This window comes from Salarias fasciatus, chromosome 13, assembly GCF_902148845.1.
Source record: "Salarias fasciatus chromosome 13, fSalaFa1.1, whole genome shotgun sequence".
Classification (NCBI taxonomy): Eukaryota; Metazoa; Chordata; class Actinopteri; order Blenniiformes; family Blenniidae; genus Salarias; species Salarias fasciatus.
This window is the reverse complement of record NC_043757.1, coordinates 11276062-11292366: the sequence shown is the minus strand read 5'-3', so window position 1 is coordinate 11292366 and position 16305 is coordinate 11276062. Positions and strand designations below refer to the sequence as shown.

Genomic DNA, 16305 nt, shown 5'->3' with positions numbered 1-16305 from the left:
CATCCCAGGAAACGAGCCGCTGTAATCTTCATTCTGTTGTCAACATTCCCTTAAATAAGCTGCATAAGTATGAAAACATATCATTTCATAAATCTGAAGTCTGTTTGCTTATCACACTCACGCTCTGGTGTTTACACAGTCTACACATCCATAAAGACGTAGAACTTGCAGCTATGTGGTCCGGAGTCACACAGACCGTCGACTGTGCTTACAGTGCTCTTCTGTCCAGTCAAGTTGTGGCTAATTAAAGTGTGGCGACTGCTACACTCGGCTCACTCTGCAGAGCCAGCCAAGCTCTGCTAGGAAACCGACTCCACGGAGCTGATGGGCTCTGGAAACGGCTCCGCTGCCAGGTTTGTTTGATTCCCTCCCGCCAGCATCAACATCTGTGTGTGTTTGTGTATGGAAGAAGGCAGCGAGGGGGGAGGGGGGGGGGATCCAGCGGAGCCAGGGGGCCACCCATGTCTTAAATCCTGCTTTCCTGAATGGAATAAGAAAGGTAGTGTGCGCTGCCCTCTTGCTTTCTTGAACATGTATGTCGAAGGTGTGATGTGTCTTTTGTCTGCTCTCACTCATGGCCTCGGGGTGCGTTTAGCAGAACAAAAAGGAATGAGAATAATGCAGATTGCTTTTCTCTGAGAGACTCAGGAAGCTTTTAAAAACACATTTCCGAAGGCCACTGGCAGATGTACTATTATCGCGTGATGGAGAGAAACAGCAAGACAGAAAGTGAGAGAAACTGAGGTATAATGGAGTCCTTATTGTACTCTGGAGCCTCGTCAAGTGACTGGAAGAATCTTGACTGTGGAGAGCTGTCATGCTCACACATCCGTCTATCCATCAGTTAGTATTTCAGCTTCTCCTTCGTGCGATTTTTCTCCTTAGATAATAAAATTGACACAGCCCTGACAGAGATATCCCATTTCAAGTTTCCTTCCGATTAATTTGTATAAATACGCTAGTCAGCAGTTGGATGTCGCAGCAGAAACCTGACATTGGCCTGACACTGAAACAGTGGAGGGATTTGGTTTATCATTCGGACGGTGATCGGGTAATGACTGTACCAGACTTTCTGCTGTAGCCGTTTTCAAGCCAGGAGCCCGAATGACTGCAGGCCGCGGGACACGCTGTCGGCAGAATGATGGAAACAAGCGTTCAAGCCCTCGTCTTCTATTTACTCTCGGCCTCCTCTTATCTCGGCCCGCTCCCCTCTCTGTCGGGGAGCTTGCCAGACGTGAAGGGCTTGTGGAGTGCCACCGCATTCCAGCCTGGCACCGACGTCTGGACATTGCCTAGCCTGCAGGCGTTAGCCAGGAACGCCTGCGGAGAAAAGGAAACCGGCATTGAAGGAGTCACCACCCCATCTGCTGCCAGAGCCAGTGAGGGAAGCATCATTTATTAGCGCTGATGTGAAAAGCAGCTCCTGCCGCTCTGGAGGCGGCCTGTAATGTTTCCACACCAAGTCTGGATTTTTGGCTTCGGATTGTACAGTCAGGCTTTTTTTTTTTTTTTTCTTTCTTCTTAATCCGTTTGAGTTGTCCATCTTCACAGATCATATTTCAAAAGACGAGAAACTTGGAAAGAGCATCCCACTTCTGGAAGCTCTGTTTCATGTCATATCTGTCGTATTACTCTTCCGAGGCTCGGTTCATACCGGCCCGCAGAGCAACGTTCAAGCAGCACAGCCCGCCTCGGTTCTTCAGCTCCCACTTCAGCTGTAACATCTATCAGACGAGTGTGTTTTCAGCCCGGCTGCAAACTGCTGAGCTCCTCGGTTCCACTGCGACCTAATCTTCCATCTTTGGCTCATAATGCTGGAAAAATATCACTGAGTGTGACTCCAGATGTTTGACATTATTGTTCCCTTATATTTAGTTTGATACTAAATTTCATGTTAAATGCGGGCCGTGCTCTCTGCAGCGTAGTTATAGCACTTACTTGTCTAAACAGTTTGCATTAGGGCTTTCATGTCGACTGTGTGCGGAGCCTTTGTTGTTTATATTTTTGAGAAAAATCCAAACACACCACACTGACATGGCTGATTCGCTTCTCAGCTTTGTTCTGATGGTGGCTTTTTCCATGGATTGCTGCCGTTTTTTTCCAGACCAAAGACACAGGAACAAGACAACCTGCTTTTACCCGAGTAGAGCCTAATCCGTCTTAATCTAATAATTGCTCCCATATTTTCTTCACAGCTCCAGGGGACGGCTGCGGCTCCAGATTGCCGTGCGAGGTTGAGATTTGTGAACACCTCAGAAATGAGAAATTTGAAGAAGTTGCGGGCGGTCCAGACAAACCGAATATCCTGTCATTGATTTCTGTCCTTGCTGTCCTCTCTTCCCTTTCCCCCTCTGCGTTGGTGCCTCTTCCCGGCCCGGGTTGCGTCCTCGGCGGTGCGCAGGTTACACCGTGGCCCATTAGGCTGCCTGTGTTTCAACAGTCAGCCTTTTATGAGTGGGTGTTGAAAATTGGTGAGCGCTGGCTGTGCTCAGATGTCTCTATTTTAGATACAGCTTGACAGTTATGAAGCTTGGTGTGGAGGGACGGAGCAGGAGGGGTGTTGACGAGCGACGCGGCTCATATCTTCTGTGAAAGGCTCCCTCACATAGCGCAGCTCCATCTGTCGTGAGGTAAACCGTTCGCTGCCAGCGAGCGGCTATTTTCACGACGTCTGATGATAACGGGGAACAGCGAGGCATTGTGATTCCCTGTGTTAAAGCCTAATGGGCAGAGACATACAAGCCTTGAAAATTCAAGCCTTTTGAAGCCCTGTTGGGAATTAAATTACTTTAAAAACTAGTGAAATTTATTACGGTTTCAATTTCCGGTTGTCATTACAACAGTTTTTCAGCACCAGAGTGAGAAAAAGCCTGAAGTGAAGAGAAGTTGTATCTTTGTGAAAATTCATTCAGGAGTGGTCCTTTAATGAAGAGAAAACTGGAAAAACACTGCTGAAAGAAGAACATCCCTATTCATACAGGCTGAACTTCCATTTGTGTGCTTTCTCTTTCACAGATTAAAAGATGAACGACAGTATCACATTGTAAACATTTCACACTCTGTCCAACCATTGGCCCAGGTTTGACTTGTTCATTATCGTGTTTTTCTGTAATTCTTTGGTGCATTTACTAAACCATTCACTCTTGTGCATATTTATTCACTGATTTCAATTTATAATAGTATATAGAAAACAAAACACTTATTGTAGACATTACTAACATATAAATTACCAAAAAGACTACGAAATGTCAAATTGCTGTCGGTGTGAGTGACATTTCAACATTTACAGCTCAGTTTGAACAACTGCTCGATATCATTTGCATATAAAACTATTTTGAAAGCTATATTCGTAGCATATGGAACCCTTCGGAAATATGCTAACCGATTCAAATCCTCCAGCCCGGTTGGTTTTTCCTGCTGTAGCCGGATAATGGAGCGACCTGTTAGTGCGTCTTAGGTGCTAAATTAGTCCCCATCCGCACTGGCAGCCCTGAAACGGGCTTCAGGCCTCCCAGTAAGACCAGTAATGAGGCGGTAATGGCCGAGGATGTGTGGCCCATTAAAAGAGCGTTGAGGTGGGGCCGCGCCAACACTTTGATGCTGCTGACCGCCTCGCCGTGTGCTTATGAGGAGATTTATGGACGTTGTCCCCCTCCCCACTTTCGTGCTCACACTGTTACGTGAGTTCTTTATTTTTTATTGTTTCCGCCCCTGTCATGGAGACCATATGGAATACTTCTTCATTTCAAAGAGCAAGGTGTGTGCCGGCGTTCGGCGGCTCGTTAGGAGGTACGAGAGGATATTCCCTGACTGCCCAGGAGAGGTGATATTCTAGTTTCTGAATGCCGTGTCAGGAAGAACTGTTCAGTCTCGTGCAAAAATGATTTCTGTGGAAGTACCATTGAGCGCGGTAAAAAGATGGAGCGGCCCCGGTCCACTTGGTTGGGTTGCGTGCCGGTTGCCATGCCAATGCTGCCGGGTAATAAGCCGGGGACGGGGGGGATCTTTGTGGATTCGGAGCAGAGCTCGCTCCCCTGCCGCCAGCTGTAAAACGGAGTGAAATGTGCATGAAGTGATAGTGATCTCAGTGAAGGTTGTTGTAATGAGCCGGCCCCTCTCTCTGCACACCGGCAAGTCGCTACGTGCAGTGAGACCCCTCCGCAGAGCAATTACCTGCCACAATAAGAGCAGCAATTGAATTTTGGTGGCATGTATGCGTACCGGTGTCACAAAAAAAAAAAAAAAAAAAAAGCCAGCTCGGCTCTGCTGCTTTGAACATGGTTTTCAATTAGAAACACTGGAATGAATACAGAGATTTTCTCTGCTGATGTGCGCCTCGCTGACAATAAAATACTACCTGGGGTCAGGGTTTCTGGGATCAAATGGAAAGAGACGGCACCGTCTCGCGCTTTTGTGTTACTTTGATCCATTCCAGCTTGATGTTAGAGGGGTTTCCTCTGTAATGACTGAGGCTAAACAGTTGCTCACATCTGGGGGAAAAAAAAAACAACCTCAGAAGCAGTTTTGGACATGAATAGAAAACTCCAACCAACACTGTAAGGCTGAATAGATTCTAATTATAGCTTGTATTTATATATTTATATAGTTTATGGAAGCAAAATTGCTTTTTTTTTTAAGCTCAGATAATAGCATAAAGGCTTTTTAGACATAAACTTGTTTGCTTGTTGGGATTCAGATGCAGTCTTGACCTTGAACCACGAAAGGCTCAAGATGAGTTATTTATTATGCATGAAATATAAAGTGACTGCATTAATTTTATATTGCTGCGTTCAACAGATTGCTTGGAATTCTTGAGTTGTAAAAGAAAGGCTCAAGCTTCCTGCTCGTTGCGCAGTGATTTTCTCACAAAAACAACACAGATGTAATTGTAAAACCATTTCATCCATCCAGCTGACTCTGGGTGCTTCGCACAATGTAACACTCCCACATTGACATTTTAAGGTTAACTATTGTTCAAGAAAATTCCTCTTTTCATGAGAGTGCAGTAATCGAACATCTATTTTAATCTGTTCCTCCAGTTTTCCTTTCAAACGTGAAGCCGCTGTAGATTAAATATACGGCCTACTCCACGTGAACCGACTCCGGCACAAAGTCACCCAGTTAAAGCCGACAGAGGTCAATAATAAGACGTGTTCAAGGTGAACCGAAGTGTCAGTGCCGGTAAAACGCTCTGACAGAAACACGGTGCTCCTGTCTGACTCCGTCCTGTTTCATTTCCCTGCTCCGTCAGGTTAAATAAGACCACCTGACCTCTTTGTTTCGGCGCCGTTTTGGCTTCACGCACCGGTGATTTCTCCCTGTAACTCATGGTGCAGAGGAAATTTTTTTTTTTTTTTTTTTTCCTCCTGAGGTTAGTTCGTTTTTCCCCCTCTTGAAAAACTTGCAGAGTTTCTGTATTGTTAGAGTATGTCTTGTGGGATGGGAAACTTTGATGGTGACCGAGCACCACACCACCACAGCTATTCTCATAAAAAGCTCCATTTATGTGTCTTTGAATTGCTTAAATTTTCTGATTAATTTTGATTGATACTTGATTCTGATGTGCTTACAGTGATCATCGCCCTCGAGCAAGTGTCTCTTTTAGATGTTTCATCCAGTTTTTAGTCTTACAATACATCGGAAGCAGTGCTGCTACGTTTTGCTCACTAGTTTGAAAGAGAGGGTCAGCAGTGGAAAACTGAAACACACACACACACCCACCCCTAGTAATTTGTTGACAGGCAGTGAAAGCTCGGTCAGCGTGTTTCAGTGCTGCCCTTCAATCCCCTCTCCAATTTATCTCCCTGACATGTCAGTCCACACTGGAGGAGATGAAGCTGTCACTTTTTCTTTTTTTTTTCTCTCATCTTTTAAGACCGTCCTTGCTCCATGAGACAGATGGCTGTCGGTGCTCATCTGCAAACGTTCAAGGCTTGACCTCCGAGACTTGATCAGAAGATAATGAGAAATTTTATAAGAACTGATTTGTAAATGTGCGTTAATGCTCCCTCGGGGTGTTTAAACAAAAGTCCTCATTGTGCTTTTAAAATAAGGACCAGCCTTGGTTACACGACGCAGAGGACATGTCCTGCTTGTTACTCCAGATATTCAGATCTATTTTATCATCCAGCGCGTCTCTCTGTCATCTCTTGACAGTAAAGAGGTATCTCCTTTCACGCCTTCCTCGTCTCGGTTTGACGTGCGCCATCACACAGGAGCTAATCTCGTTAGCTCGACATTCCAGCGGCGCACCGGGGATCTGCGGCGGCTGCTGGATCTCACAGCAAAATATAAATAGGAGGCTTGTCTCGCTCGCCACTTCTGGTATGCCGGGCTGCTTTAATGGGCCGCTTTGAGGGTGATTTCATTACCTTACAGCTTGAAGAGAAACAGGAACATCCACCGCTGATATTAAATCTCAAAACTTTCTCCACAAACGGGAGCGGTGATCGACCGGGCCTGATTGTTCCCTCTCTGCCCGTCTCACCGCGTCCTGAAAGATTGATGCCATGTTTTTCCAGTTTGTGCTCGCTGTGCTGCCCGCCGTCTGACCTCCTGATTGACATGAATGGAGTAAGATGTTTAGTTCTGCTTTCAAGTCATGCTCGGCTCTTTCAGATGTCATGTGAACTCTTGGAGTTGTTAATAATTGATCGGATCAGAGGCATGCTGAACATGCCCGTGCTGCTTCTTTCACAACTTCTGTCTCTTTTGAAGTTTTACCGCTCGTTGTCGGCTTGTGCCATTCGAGTTCAGAGCGTCGATGTTATCTGGTGTCTTTAATTGGGTTATGTAGATTTAGAAATTTTGGGGAGGAAAAAAATAATACCGCAGCCATTGTCGCTGAATGTCATGTCTTCATTCCCAATGGCAGAGGAAGAAGGCGAGGACTTTAAAACAACTGTTTTCATGAAGCGGGTGAGGCCCCTTCAGAGCCACTCTGTGCCCCACTGGCCCCCAACTCTCACACTGCACATGCTCTGTCTCCGGTTACACTGCTGCACTCGTCTTAACACAACTGTTGTGTGCCAGTTAGATAAATTAGATATTTAATTTGAAGTCAGCCTTTGGGCTCTAGTCAGCCTTTACATATTGGGTGCAACTGTTACGGATTTTCATTATGGTTTTGGAGAATGTTATGGCTCAGTCGTCAAGGCCGGTTGTCTCTCGGTTGAAAAGTTGCAAGTTGGATCCTTCAACTTTTCATGTTGGAGTGTCCTGAAGCAAGACGCTGAACCCCAGCTTGCTCCCAGAGCGAGTGCCTTGCTTGAACACATAATTTATCATTAAAACGTCAAGCTGGGAAAAAGGCAGCCAACTTGCTTTTGCAGCTTTCTTTGTTCCTCTAACTTTGTATCTTTGATTTGCATTTTTATTTTTTTTGTAGAGATCTGCTTCACTCGTGTAAGAATGTGTTCGTGCCTCCATTGACAAATACCACAGCGCGGCGTCCCCCTCGCTGTCTCACGCTCCGTCAGCGGCGCTCATTTCAGCGCCTGCGAGGCTCCTCGCTCTGCTCTGCTGTCAGCCCGAGACGTTCCACAGCAGCTGTCCCGCTTTGACACGGTCCGCCGAGAAGCCGTTAACCCACACACACACACAAGCGTTGGTTTGGTGCTGCTGTTTGCGTGTGCGCGTGTCGTGCACTCTGACCTCCAGCAGCCTGCGTGTCGTCGGCTGGCCGATGGGGGGTTTCCAGAGATAGCACACTCGATCCCGAACACGAGGCTTTCACTGATCGGTAGACCTCATCCAGTTATCAGCAAGTTTGCACAAATTCTCAGAAAGAATAAATTCTCTCTGTCTTTTGCATAAGGTTCGAGGATGCCGGTGTAAGATTGTCCTCACTTATTATTTATGAGCCCGGTTTTAGAAATCCTCGTACTTTCTCTCTTTGACATCACCGCTGCATTTTCTCCTCACTGCTGATGTTTCATGTCGAGTTTCTTCTTTCTTCTCTTGAAAATGATCCACCTCAGCCTCCCGTGCCGACAGAAGAACGTTGGGAGTGAAAGAAAGCCCGACGAGCTGCTGATGAGCCCATTATGACGGGTTCTGGCTGTCAGGCGGACTTTCAGGCGACTTCCACCTGACAGCCTCGACAGCGGCGCCGGGCCTAATGGGGTCGGCAGCGCAGCGAGCTGAGCAGGCGAATCCCAGCGCGCAGACATTTCTGCTCCTCAGCAGTTTTCCTCCTCCGTCTTTAACCTACTTTCAGTCTCCTCCAACCCATGTTCTGATCGAAAACCCAGAAAACTCCCATTTACTTAAAAAATGCAGAGCTATTAATATTTCAAGCCAATCGCTGTTTGTTATCCATGATAAAACTTTCCCTACGGCTGCAAATTGATTTGTATTAAATCTAAGCTTTAATTTTCTGCTTTAGTAAACTCTGACTAGATGGATGTCTGTAAAGGCAGAGTTTTGTTTGTGACTCACTGATATGAAACTTACCGGCTTGAAATTACTTTTAACTGCGATCAAATCAACAGTTTGCCCTTTAATGGGATTTATTTAAAAAATACCAAATCAGACCAGTGTTTTCTCAGGATGCTCTCATGCTTCTAAGCTGGTGTAAAAGACCAAATGTGCCAATTATACATGATGAAATATGTTAAAAGAAGTATTAGACAGACCAATATCTCACATATTTTAATATTTCTGCCTCAAAAAGTAAATTGACGTATAAAGGATGCTTCGCAAGCAGAATCTCCCATATCTAAATTCCATTCATAGCATATTGTTATATACAGAAAAGGAGTCTTTTTATATCGTTATCATGTAGCTTTCAATTATATTTTGACGCAAAATAACTAAATTGTACTTTTCAAAAGTTTTTTTGTTTTTTTTTATGATTTGCTATGATTTAAAGGTGGCCGTTAAACTAGCAGGTATATTTTCAGGTAATGAATGTAACATAGCTACAATCATTACTCGGTGATCTGTGACCTTCTCTGAAACACAGATGACTAAAGGTCAAACCGTCTGAAATATCCTTGAATGTGCACTCGCTGCTGTTCAAGGGTCTTCTCATGTTAAAGACCACCTGAAGACAGTGGAGAAGATTGTGCGATGATCCTTAAGACTGAGGAGTAACCCTGAGATCCCCCCTGTTGTGGCAGAAGAGCAGATTTTAGCACTGATCGCTTTGTGCAGTATGTACGTCTGAATAACCACACAGTTTAAAGCATCAATTCTCAATATGTGACACTTAAATACCCCATTAAGCAGCTTAAATAACGTGAAGTAGCTCTTTGAATGTCTCCTCTGTAATCTCATTGATTCGAGTGTTTTCTCGCTGAAACTCATTGATTGATTCCTTGATGTCGAACACAAATGTTGCACGCTGCAGATGTTTACCTCGCCGTAATTGCTCCCTGTCAGCACTTTGCGGGAGCCCTCGGCGCTGCTCCGAATGTTTGTGTTCCAGAAGCGGCCCCATCCTGCGCTCGTCAGCCTCCCTGTTTGTTTACCCTCTATTGATAACTCTTCCTTTCAACTCGGTCTCACTTTGAGGAGCCCTCAGACGCCGCCCGGATGGCGTTCGCCCCGCTTATCTCTCTGAAAAGTCGCTCTGTTCAGATCCAAGCATTCCTTCTGCGTCTTCAGGTCGCATGTGACTCGATAAGAGAAACGTGACCCGAATCGAACGCATTGATCTGCTGATGAAGACGTGGAGCAGATACGTGGAGTGAGTTGTGGCTTGCTTTTGAATGAGCGTGTCGGTGAAGTTTGTGCGTATTTCACTCGCAGTGTGAGATGTAGGTCATGCTCCTTTCATTGCTGGAGCAGCAGACATCCTCACATGTGATAGACGGTGTCTCGCTTTACCCCACCCCCCCCCCCCCCCCCCCCCCCCACCCCCCCCACTTCCTCGTCTCTCTCATGTCTGTCATCCTGCGGTATGTGGAAGCACCTTATCTGCCTGCTCTGCGTCTGCTGGGACTTCTCCCGGAAGTCGTTTCCCGCCGATCTGAACACATTCGCACATTCAGTCACGTCGTGTGTCGACAAGCATCTCAAATGAAGCCGTCGGCCGCCCGGCCGTCTCTCCGTAACGCCACTGCGGTGTGATGGGAGCTGGCACGCCACCTCACGGCCCAGCTGTAGGCCTGGCACGGAGGCGGAGCGCCGTCTACCAACATTACTTGATGGATGGTTGTGAGGTGGATCCCGAAGACGACTTTCCAGCCCATCTGCTGCCTTTTATCCGAGTTCTTTCACAGATGGAACAAATTCACAGCCTCACTGGGGAATCAGACAGTTTGCTTATACAGGAAAAAAAAAAGTTGTAGCAATCCTGTGTGAAATAAATCTTGTGCAGATTTCACAGCTATCATAAGAATGATTTATAAGCCACATATTTGGTGTTCTTTACAGAGTCTTAGTCTGTCATTAAAGTCAGCCCATCCAAAACTGTGAATACCCGAAGTGACTTTTTGTTGAAGAAAAGCAGAGATAGTTGAGAAGGCCTGAAGGTGTTTCTTCTCATTTTCACAACGTTACACGTTTTTAGGTTTGCATTTGGTTGAATTTCTCTTCTAATAATACTTAAAGTCACAGGTCAGCCTTTTGACTGGAAATAATCTTGACATAATGAGGAAATAAATGATAAATCTGCAAACTTGTCACTTCATAGTTAAAAAATCATGCATTAAGTCAAATTGTTCCATCGATGTGGTAATTTAAAAACTTATATTGTGCATTTACAGGGGAGGAAATGTGCTGATTTCGTTGAAAACAGGCCACTTTATACAAAATGAACTTCTTTATCAGACATCAAACAGACTGAAGCAGAACAAAACAGAACCATGTAATGAACTTAAATCCTGAACCCCACAGCAATCTAAAACTCATCCCTGCTGTAACACCCAATACCGTTATGTCCCTACACGTGCAGACTATTAAAAATTCTGAAAACCCCACAGTCCCCTGACACATTTGCTCATGTCGTATAAGTAGACTGGATTTCAGCAGCATTGCAGCTACCCACAAAGATCTGAAGCCTTTGCATCATGTGCAGCTCTAAAGAAACACTTTTTGAGAAATGAAGTGTTTTTATGTAAGAAAGGTTTTGAGAAACAAACCCTATTAATTGTGTACGTTAAGGTGTGTGGCTTCAGTGTGGATGAAACAAATGAAGATGTGTACGTTGAGTCATACAGTTGAGTGAGTGTGAGGCTGTTGAGGGGCTCAAAACTCTTTCTTTTCTTTTTATTAACAGCTAAAAAAAAGGGTCACTGAGCTGTGACTTTTTAATATAGTGTCTCAGAATGGGTTAGAAAGAGACAGACATGATTCCCCATAAGAGCCATCGATCGCCTGGCTGTCGGACCTGCCGTGAAATTAAAAACCAATGTGTGCAGCAGCGCTGAAGTAGCACTCTAGGAGACCGTCTCTGATCAAAACGGACCCAAACTAAGATGTTATTTTAATCTTCTGTGGTTTTTTTAAGAGCTGGATACAAAGGCTCGAACAGGATACTGACATTTTGAAGACGCAGAGAAGCTGAATGAGTTTACGGCTCAGATTGTCTTTGTCCTTTGAATACATGCAGATGATTGGAATTAATTCAAGTTTGCAAGTTCCAGCTTTTGGAGTATTTATTTACTTTGCACGCTGTTGGATCAGGATTATATGAGGAGCTTTTAGTGTAAGTCAATCAGTACAACTTTGAAAACTTTGATTTCCTTTAATCTAACAATTACACATGTACTAAAAGTCCCCTTTTAGTTAGACTCATTCAATAATTCATTTTTCCAGTGAGCGCTGGCTTCAGTTGCATTTGATTGTACTCGTTTTCATTTCGTTTTGATGTTGTAGTTTTTGGTTTCAGTCCCAGAGGGAATTTATAGCCTTGATTAAAAAAGCCACACAAACCATACACTGCTCTTTTATTTATTTATTTATTTATTTTGTCTAGTTACTAATATCTTGTGTCAAATCTGCAACTACTTTTGTATCACTGAAAGGAAGCGCTCATGAGTGTAACTTCTTCCACTGAAGGATTTGACGGTAGTTTCTGGAGCCGTCCAGCTGTGTTTGTTAGGATTTATTACTGGAAGGAAAGTGGTGGTTCTGTCTGTCTGGGGGTTTTCGGTTAAAACTGAGGGTGTAATCCTTCACTTAGCCCTGGGGTTCAGTTCAAACTTGTGCTTTTGACTCAAGCCTGGGTTTAAAAAAAAAAAAGAAAAAAGTTTGGATTAGTATCGTGAGGAACGTGAACAACACACACCAGAAAGAAAAGTGCCAATCTCTTTACCTGTCCACGATTTAAAATAAGCATTTGAAGATCAGTCAATATGGTCAAAATAAAATATTGATCAGGCTTTTTAGTGAAAGTTATAACATGTATTTGTCCCTTGTCGCATTGTTTTTGTGAAGTTTTTCCAAGAAATCATGAGATTCTGATAAAAACAGTATAAAACATTTTTTTGTGCAAGACCTGGTTTTGAAATTCAAAATACATTTATTAATTAATTTGTACTGAAGCTGAATTAAACTGGAAATAGGTTATTGTGATTATTGGTGTAACGGCTATGATTGTCTTTGCATTAAGATACTGAAATTATGTGATTTGTTTGAGTTTTTAAATCGGAATCATTTGGATCAAGGATTTGGTTCAAAACCGTAAAACCCCTTACTAATGGATGTCTCTGTATTTATAGAAGCTCTGGCTCGCCTCACTGAAAACCTTCCGCTCCAATTCCTTTTTGACTTACCAGCAGCAGAGTGAATCCGTGATTTCACACACTCAATTTGAATGTTTTAGCCATCATGCAAGCATGCCTTTTAAACGTCTGAAATCACACCTCCAGGTAACACCTTTTTATCCTGAAAGACGCGTGACATGTTCTTTTGACGGTGCAGTGTGATGCACGGGGGCATTTGAGGTTAGAAATATTTGCTCTCGTCCCACCCAGCCTGCCTGTCACATCCTTTCTGGAATAGATGTCTTGTTTGACTAGCCTCGCTGCCTCTCTGCCTTTCTGCCCGCCTGCCTGCGTGTCTGTCAGCTCCAACCACCTGCAGCCGGAACAAAGGTGGGCCTGATGAAGAGACGGGGCCGCCGCCACGAGTGGTGGGATGTGGAGGGTCAGAGATTCAGGGATTACCTTGGCTCATCCTCAACAGAGTCCTTGATTTGACATTATTGAAAGATCCTCCCCCCTCAAACACACACACACACACACACACACGCCAGTACACACACAGCCATGCAGGTGTAGGCATGCTGAGTCGACGCTGCCGATGGACCGTTCCTTATGATAACAAACCCTGACATGTGGTATGATAACATTGTGCTGCGTAGTTGAGAGGAGGGCCTGCCTGCCTGTGTAGATGGCCTTTAGAGATTGTTATTGATGAGCGGTTCATTGCGGTGCCTGTGCAGAAAGGGAGGCGGCCGCACAGCTGTTGAATTTAGATTAGCAGCATCCATTCAAACACCTTCCACAGCCTCAGCAAAATTCTTTTAATTAGCAGCTTACAGGAGTGGAGTTGGGATTAAAGCCAATGAGAGGAAGGGGGGAAAAAAAAAAAAGCAGCATGGAGTCTTTCTGTCGTTTGTAGCGGCGTCACTTTGAGGAAAGCAAGGGAAGAAATTAGAATGCTGACCATTGCACAAATGAAAAACGCAACTGTTCCATCTTCAACTTCCAACTGCTTCGTGAAACAGGAGTGTGCAGAATCCTGTGTGTCGTGCAGATTTGTGCTAAATGCACAATCAGGCCCTCCTCTGCGAGATGTGAGTAAGTAGAGCAGAAAACATGTCTCCCAGACAGAGCCTGTTCACCGTGAGGAGAGAATGAAAAATTTAGGTGTGTGTGAGGATGTGTGCGCCAACGCGTCACGTCTGGTTCGAGAGAAGTGTCTCCCTGAGCCCGTAAGCGCACGGCCGCGAGGCTGGCGGCGGTCGCGTCACGACGTCCCGATCCTGAGAGTTTTCCCCCGCGTCGGGTCTCGATGATTTTTACGACAAAATAATTCACAGCTCGCCGGTATTGTCCAAACATCACATTCCGCCGCGCGGCGAAGCGGTTGCCTCGGCGCGCACTTAATGAACGGAAAAAGACATAAAATGCTAACAGCAGCCTCATTCTTATCCCCTGTCATTTACTTCCCCTCCTTTTCCTCCGTTCCAGTTCTGGCCATCCAGGCTGCCGCCATCCAGTTCACCAAGGAGCCCAAATCCCAGGATGCCTTGCACGGCCGCAGCGCCATGCTCCGCTGCGAGGTCAGCGACCCGGCCGACATCGTGTACAGCTGGCTCCACGACGGCCGGCCGCTGCAGGACAGCGAGTCCCGCTTCCAGGAGGGCAGCAACCTCAAGTTCACCGCCGTGGACCGGCAGCTGGACGCCGGCAGCTTCGAGTGCGTGGCGCGCAACACGGTCACGGGAGAGGAGCGCCACTCCACCAACGCCTCCTTCAATATCAAGTGTGAGTGTCGGGTTTCAGGTCTTTCTCACCCTCATTTTTTTTTCTCATCTAAAAAAGAACAGAAGCCCTCTGATATCCCGAGTGAGAATCGCCAGCTTGACAGGGTTTCATAATGGCGACGAGGGCGTGCTTCTAGTTTCTGGATCAAAAAAGCGAAACAAAAGTCAGAGTATAAGATGACAGGTAGAATAAGCTGGAGGAATGTTTCCACCTTGTTGCCTTGTTCTTTGTGGCTCCCTCTCTCTATAGGAAACTGGATACATGTGCCAACAAGCATGTGTTTCTTGTTGCTTTTTCCCCCATGTCCTTCAGTTGTGAAACCTTTTTTTTCTTTCCTTCCCATACACTCCCAAAACAGGCTTTTATCAGAGAATTACCAAGCGGTTCGGTTCACCTTCTGGCCATGTAATTATTGAAGTTTAGATGAACGCGGCCCTCTCCGCTCCAGCTTTTTTATTCGTGTCAGACGTTGCACCCTGTCACTTTCTCAGCAGTTTCTGTGATTCAGGGACCACATGCAGGCATCCTAATTTTGTTGTTTAGCCCTAAAACCAAACCTCAATGACCCTCTTGAGTTTCCGAGGAAGCCAGGAGAGTCTGGATAAATAACAACCTTATTTGAGCAGCGTGGAAGGCCCTCAGGTGCCAGCGGTTACTGAAAAGCCTTTGTGTTTCACAGACACAGAGTGATGGCGGGAGAGGAGGGGGGGGGAGAAGAAGTAAAAACGGGTGAAAAATGGCTCCATCTGGAATATGTTCTCCCCTCTTGCTACATTCAAGCCGGGAGGTTTTCCTTTCTCGGAGATGATACTTGTTCAGACCCTGATCACAAGAACAGATGAGGGTCTCGACCCCGTGGGAGCCGACTGAGGGACCGACGCAGGCAGCCCCGCTATCTCTATGATGTGGTCTGAAATGCTGAGCAGCGTCTCCGAATACATGGCAGTTTTTAGGCGGATAGATCAAAGCGGCCCGTCAGTTTTCCGAAACATATCTAATCTGAGGGGAGCAACTTTTATATGCTGCAATTAAACATGATGTAGTGAAGTAATAAGGCCCGACTGACATGCTCCCGCAGATTAGAGAGAAAGGAGAAAAAAAAAGAAACAAGTTAAACATGAAGCACCAGTTCCTCTGAGCCGCCACCATCCAGCAGAATAAACTGCTTATCTGCCAAATGCTTAACAAGAGAGAGGTGTATTTTTCTTGGAGGGAAAGCCATGTAATCTCGTGTAAGAAATAAAAGCTGACCCGGTGTGACGGTGGAAATATATTCGAGTGGGAAATGCTTTTGAACTGCTGAAGTGCGGATGATTCACGTTGAGATAAAGATGAAATATGTTCTGTTTCTTGAGCAGAAACGATCATAAAATCACGTCATAGCCACGGCCAGCGTTCTTTCATCTTTACAACTGATTGTTTAAAACGTGATGAATAGAATCAGTTTATTTACAGTGATGGATCAAGTGATGTTAAGCTGAAAGGTTTCTTCACCTTGACGTGCTGACAGCTGGTTGAACTCCTTACTCATTCTGATTTTCCCTTTCCCTCCATCTTGTTCTGCTCTTCAACTTGAGCACATTTCACCATTAGTATGAGCGTCAAATTATTCGAAAGAGCTTTTAAAAAAAAAGAGATTGTGTTGTCATGTATTGGAATCAGGGTATGATTTACGTTTAATCCAAACATGCAATCTTTTCTTTGTCACTGCACAAGTACAATGAATTTGGCTGCCATCCCTGGTGCAGAGCACTGAGAGGGAATGCATTGAACCACAGCGTGCAAATAACACTGACCTTTTCACACCGGCCTCATGGGCGGGCGTCCCTCTGACCAGAAATGTCGACATGCAGAATATAAATGC

At 45.3% G+C, this 16305-nt stretch overlaps 1 protein-coding gene across 1 annotated transcript in view; it reads left to right on the top strand.

The window, feature by feature from the left end:
• Positions 1-16305, top strand: part of ptk7b (protein tyrosine kinase 7b) — a 73838-nt gene that overhangs the window by 36896 nt on the left and 20637 nt on the right. Inside the window, exon 2 of the mRNA XM_030105845.1 lies at positions 14145-14441. Within this exon, the coding sequence (XP_029961705.1) occupies positions 14145-14441 (297 nt within the window). The remainder of the gene's footprint in view (positions 1-14144; positions 14442-16305) is intronic.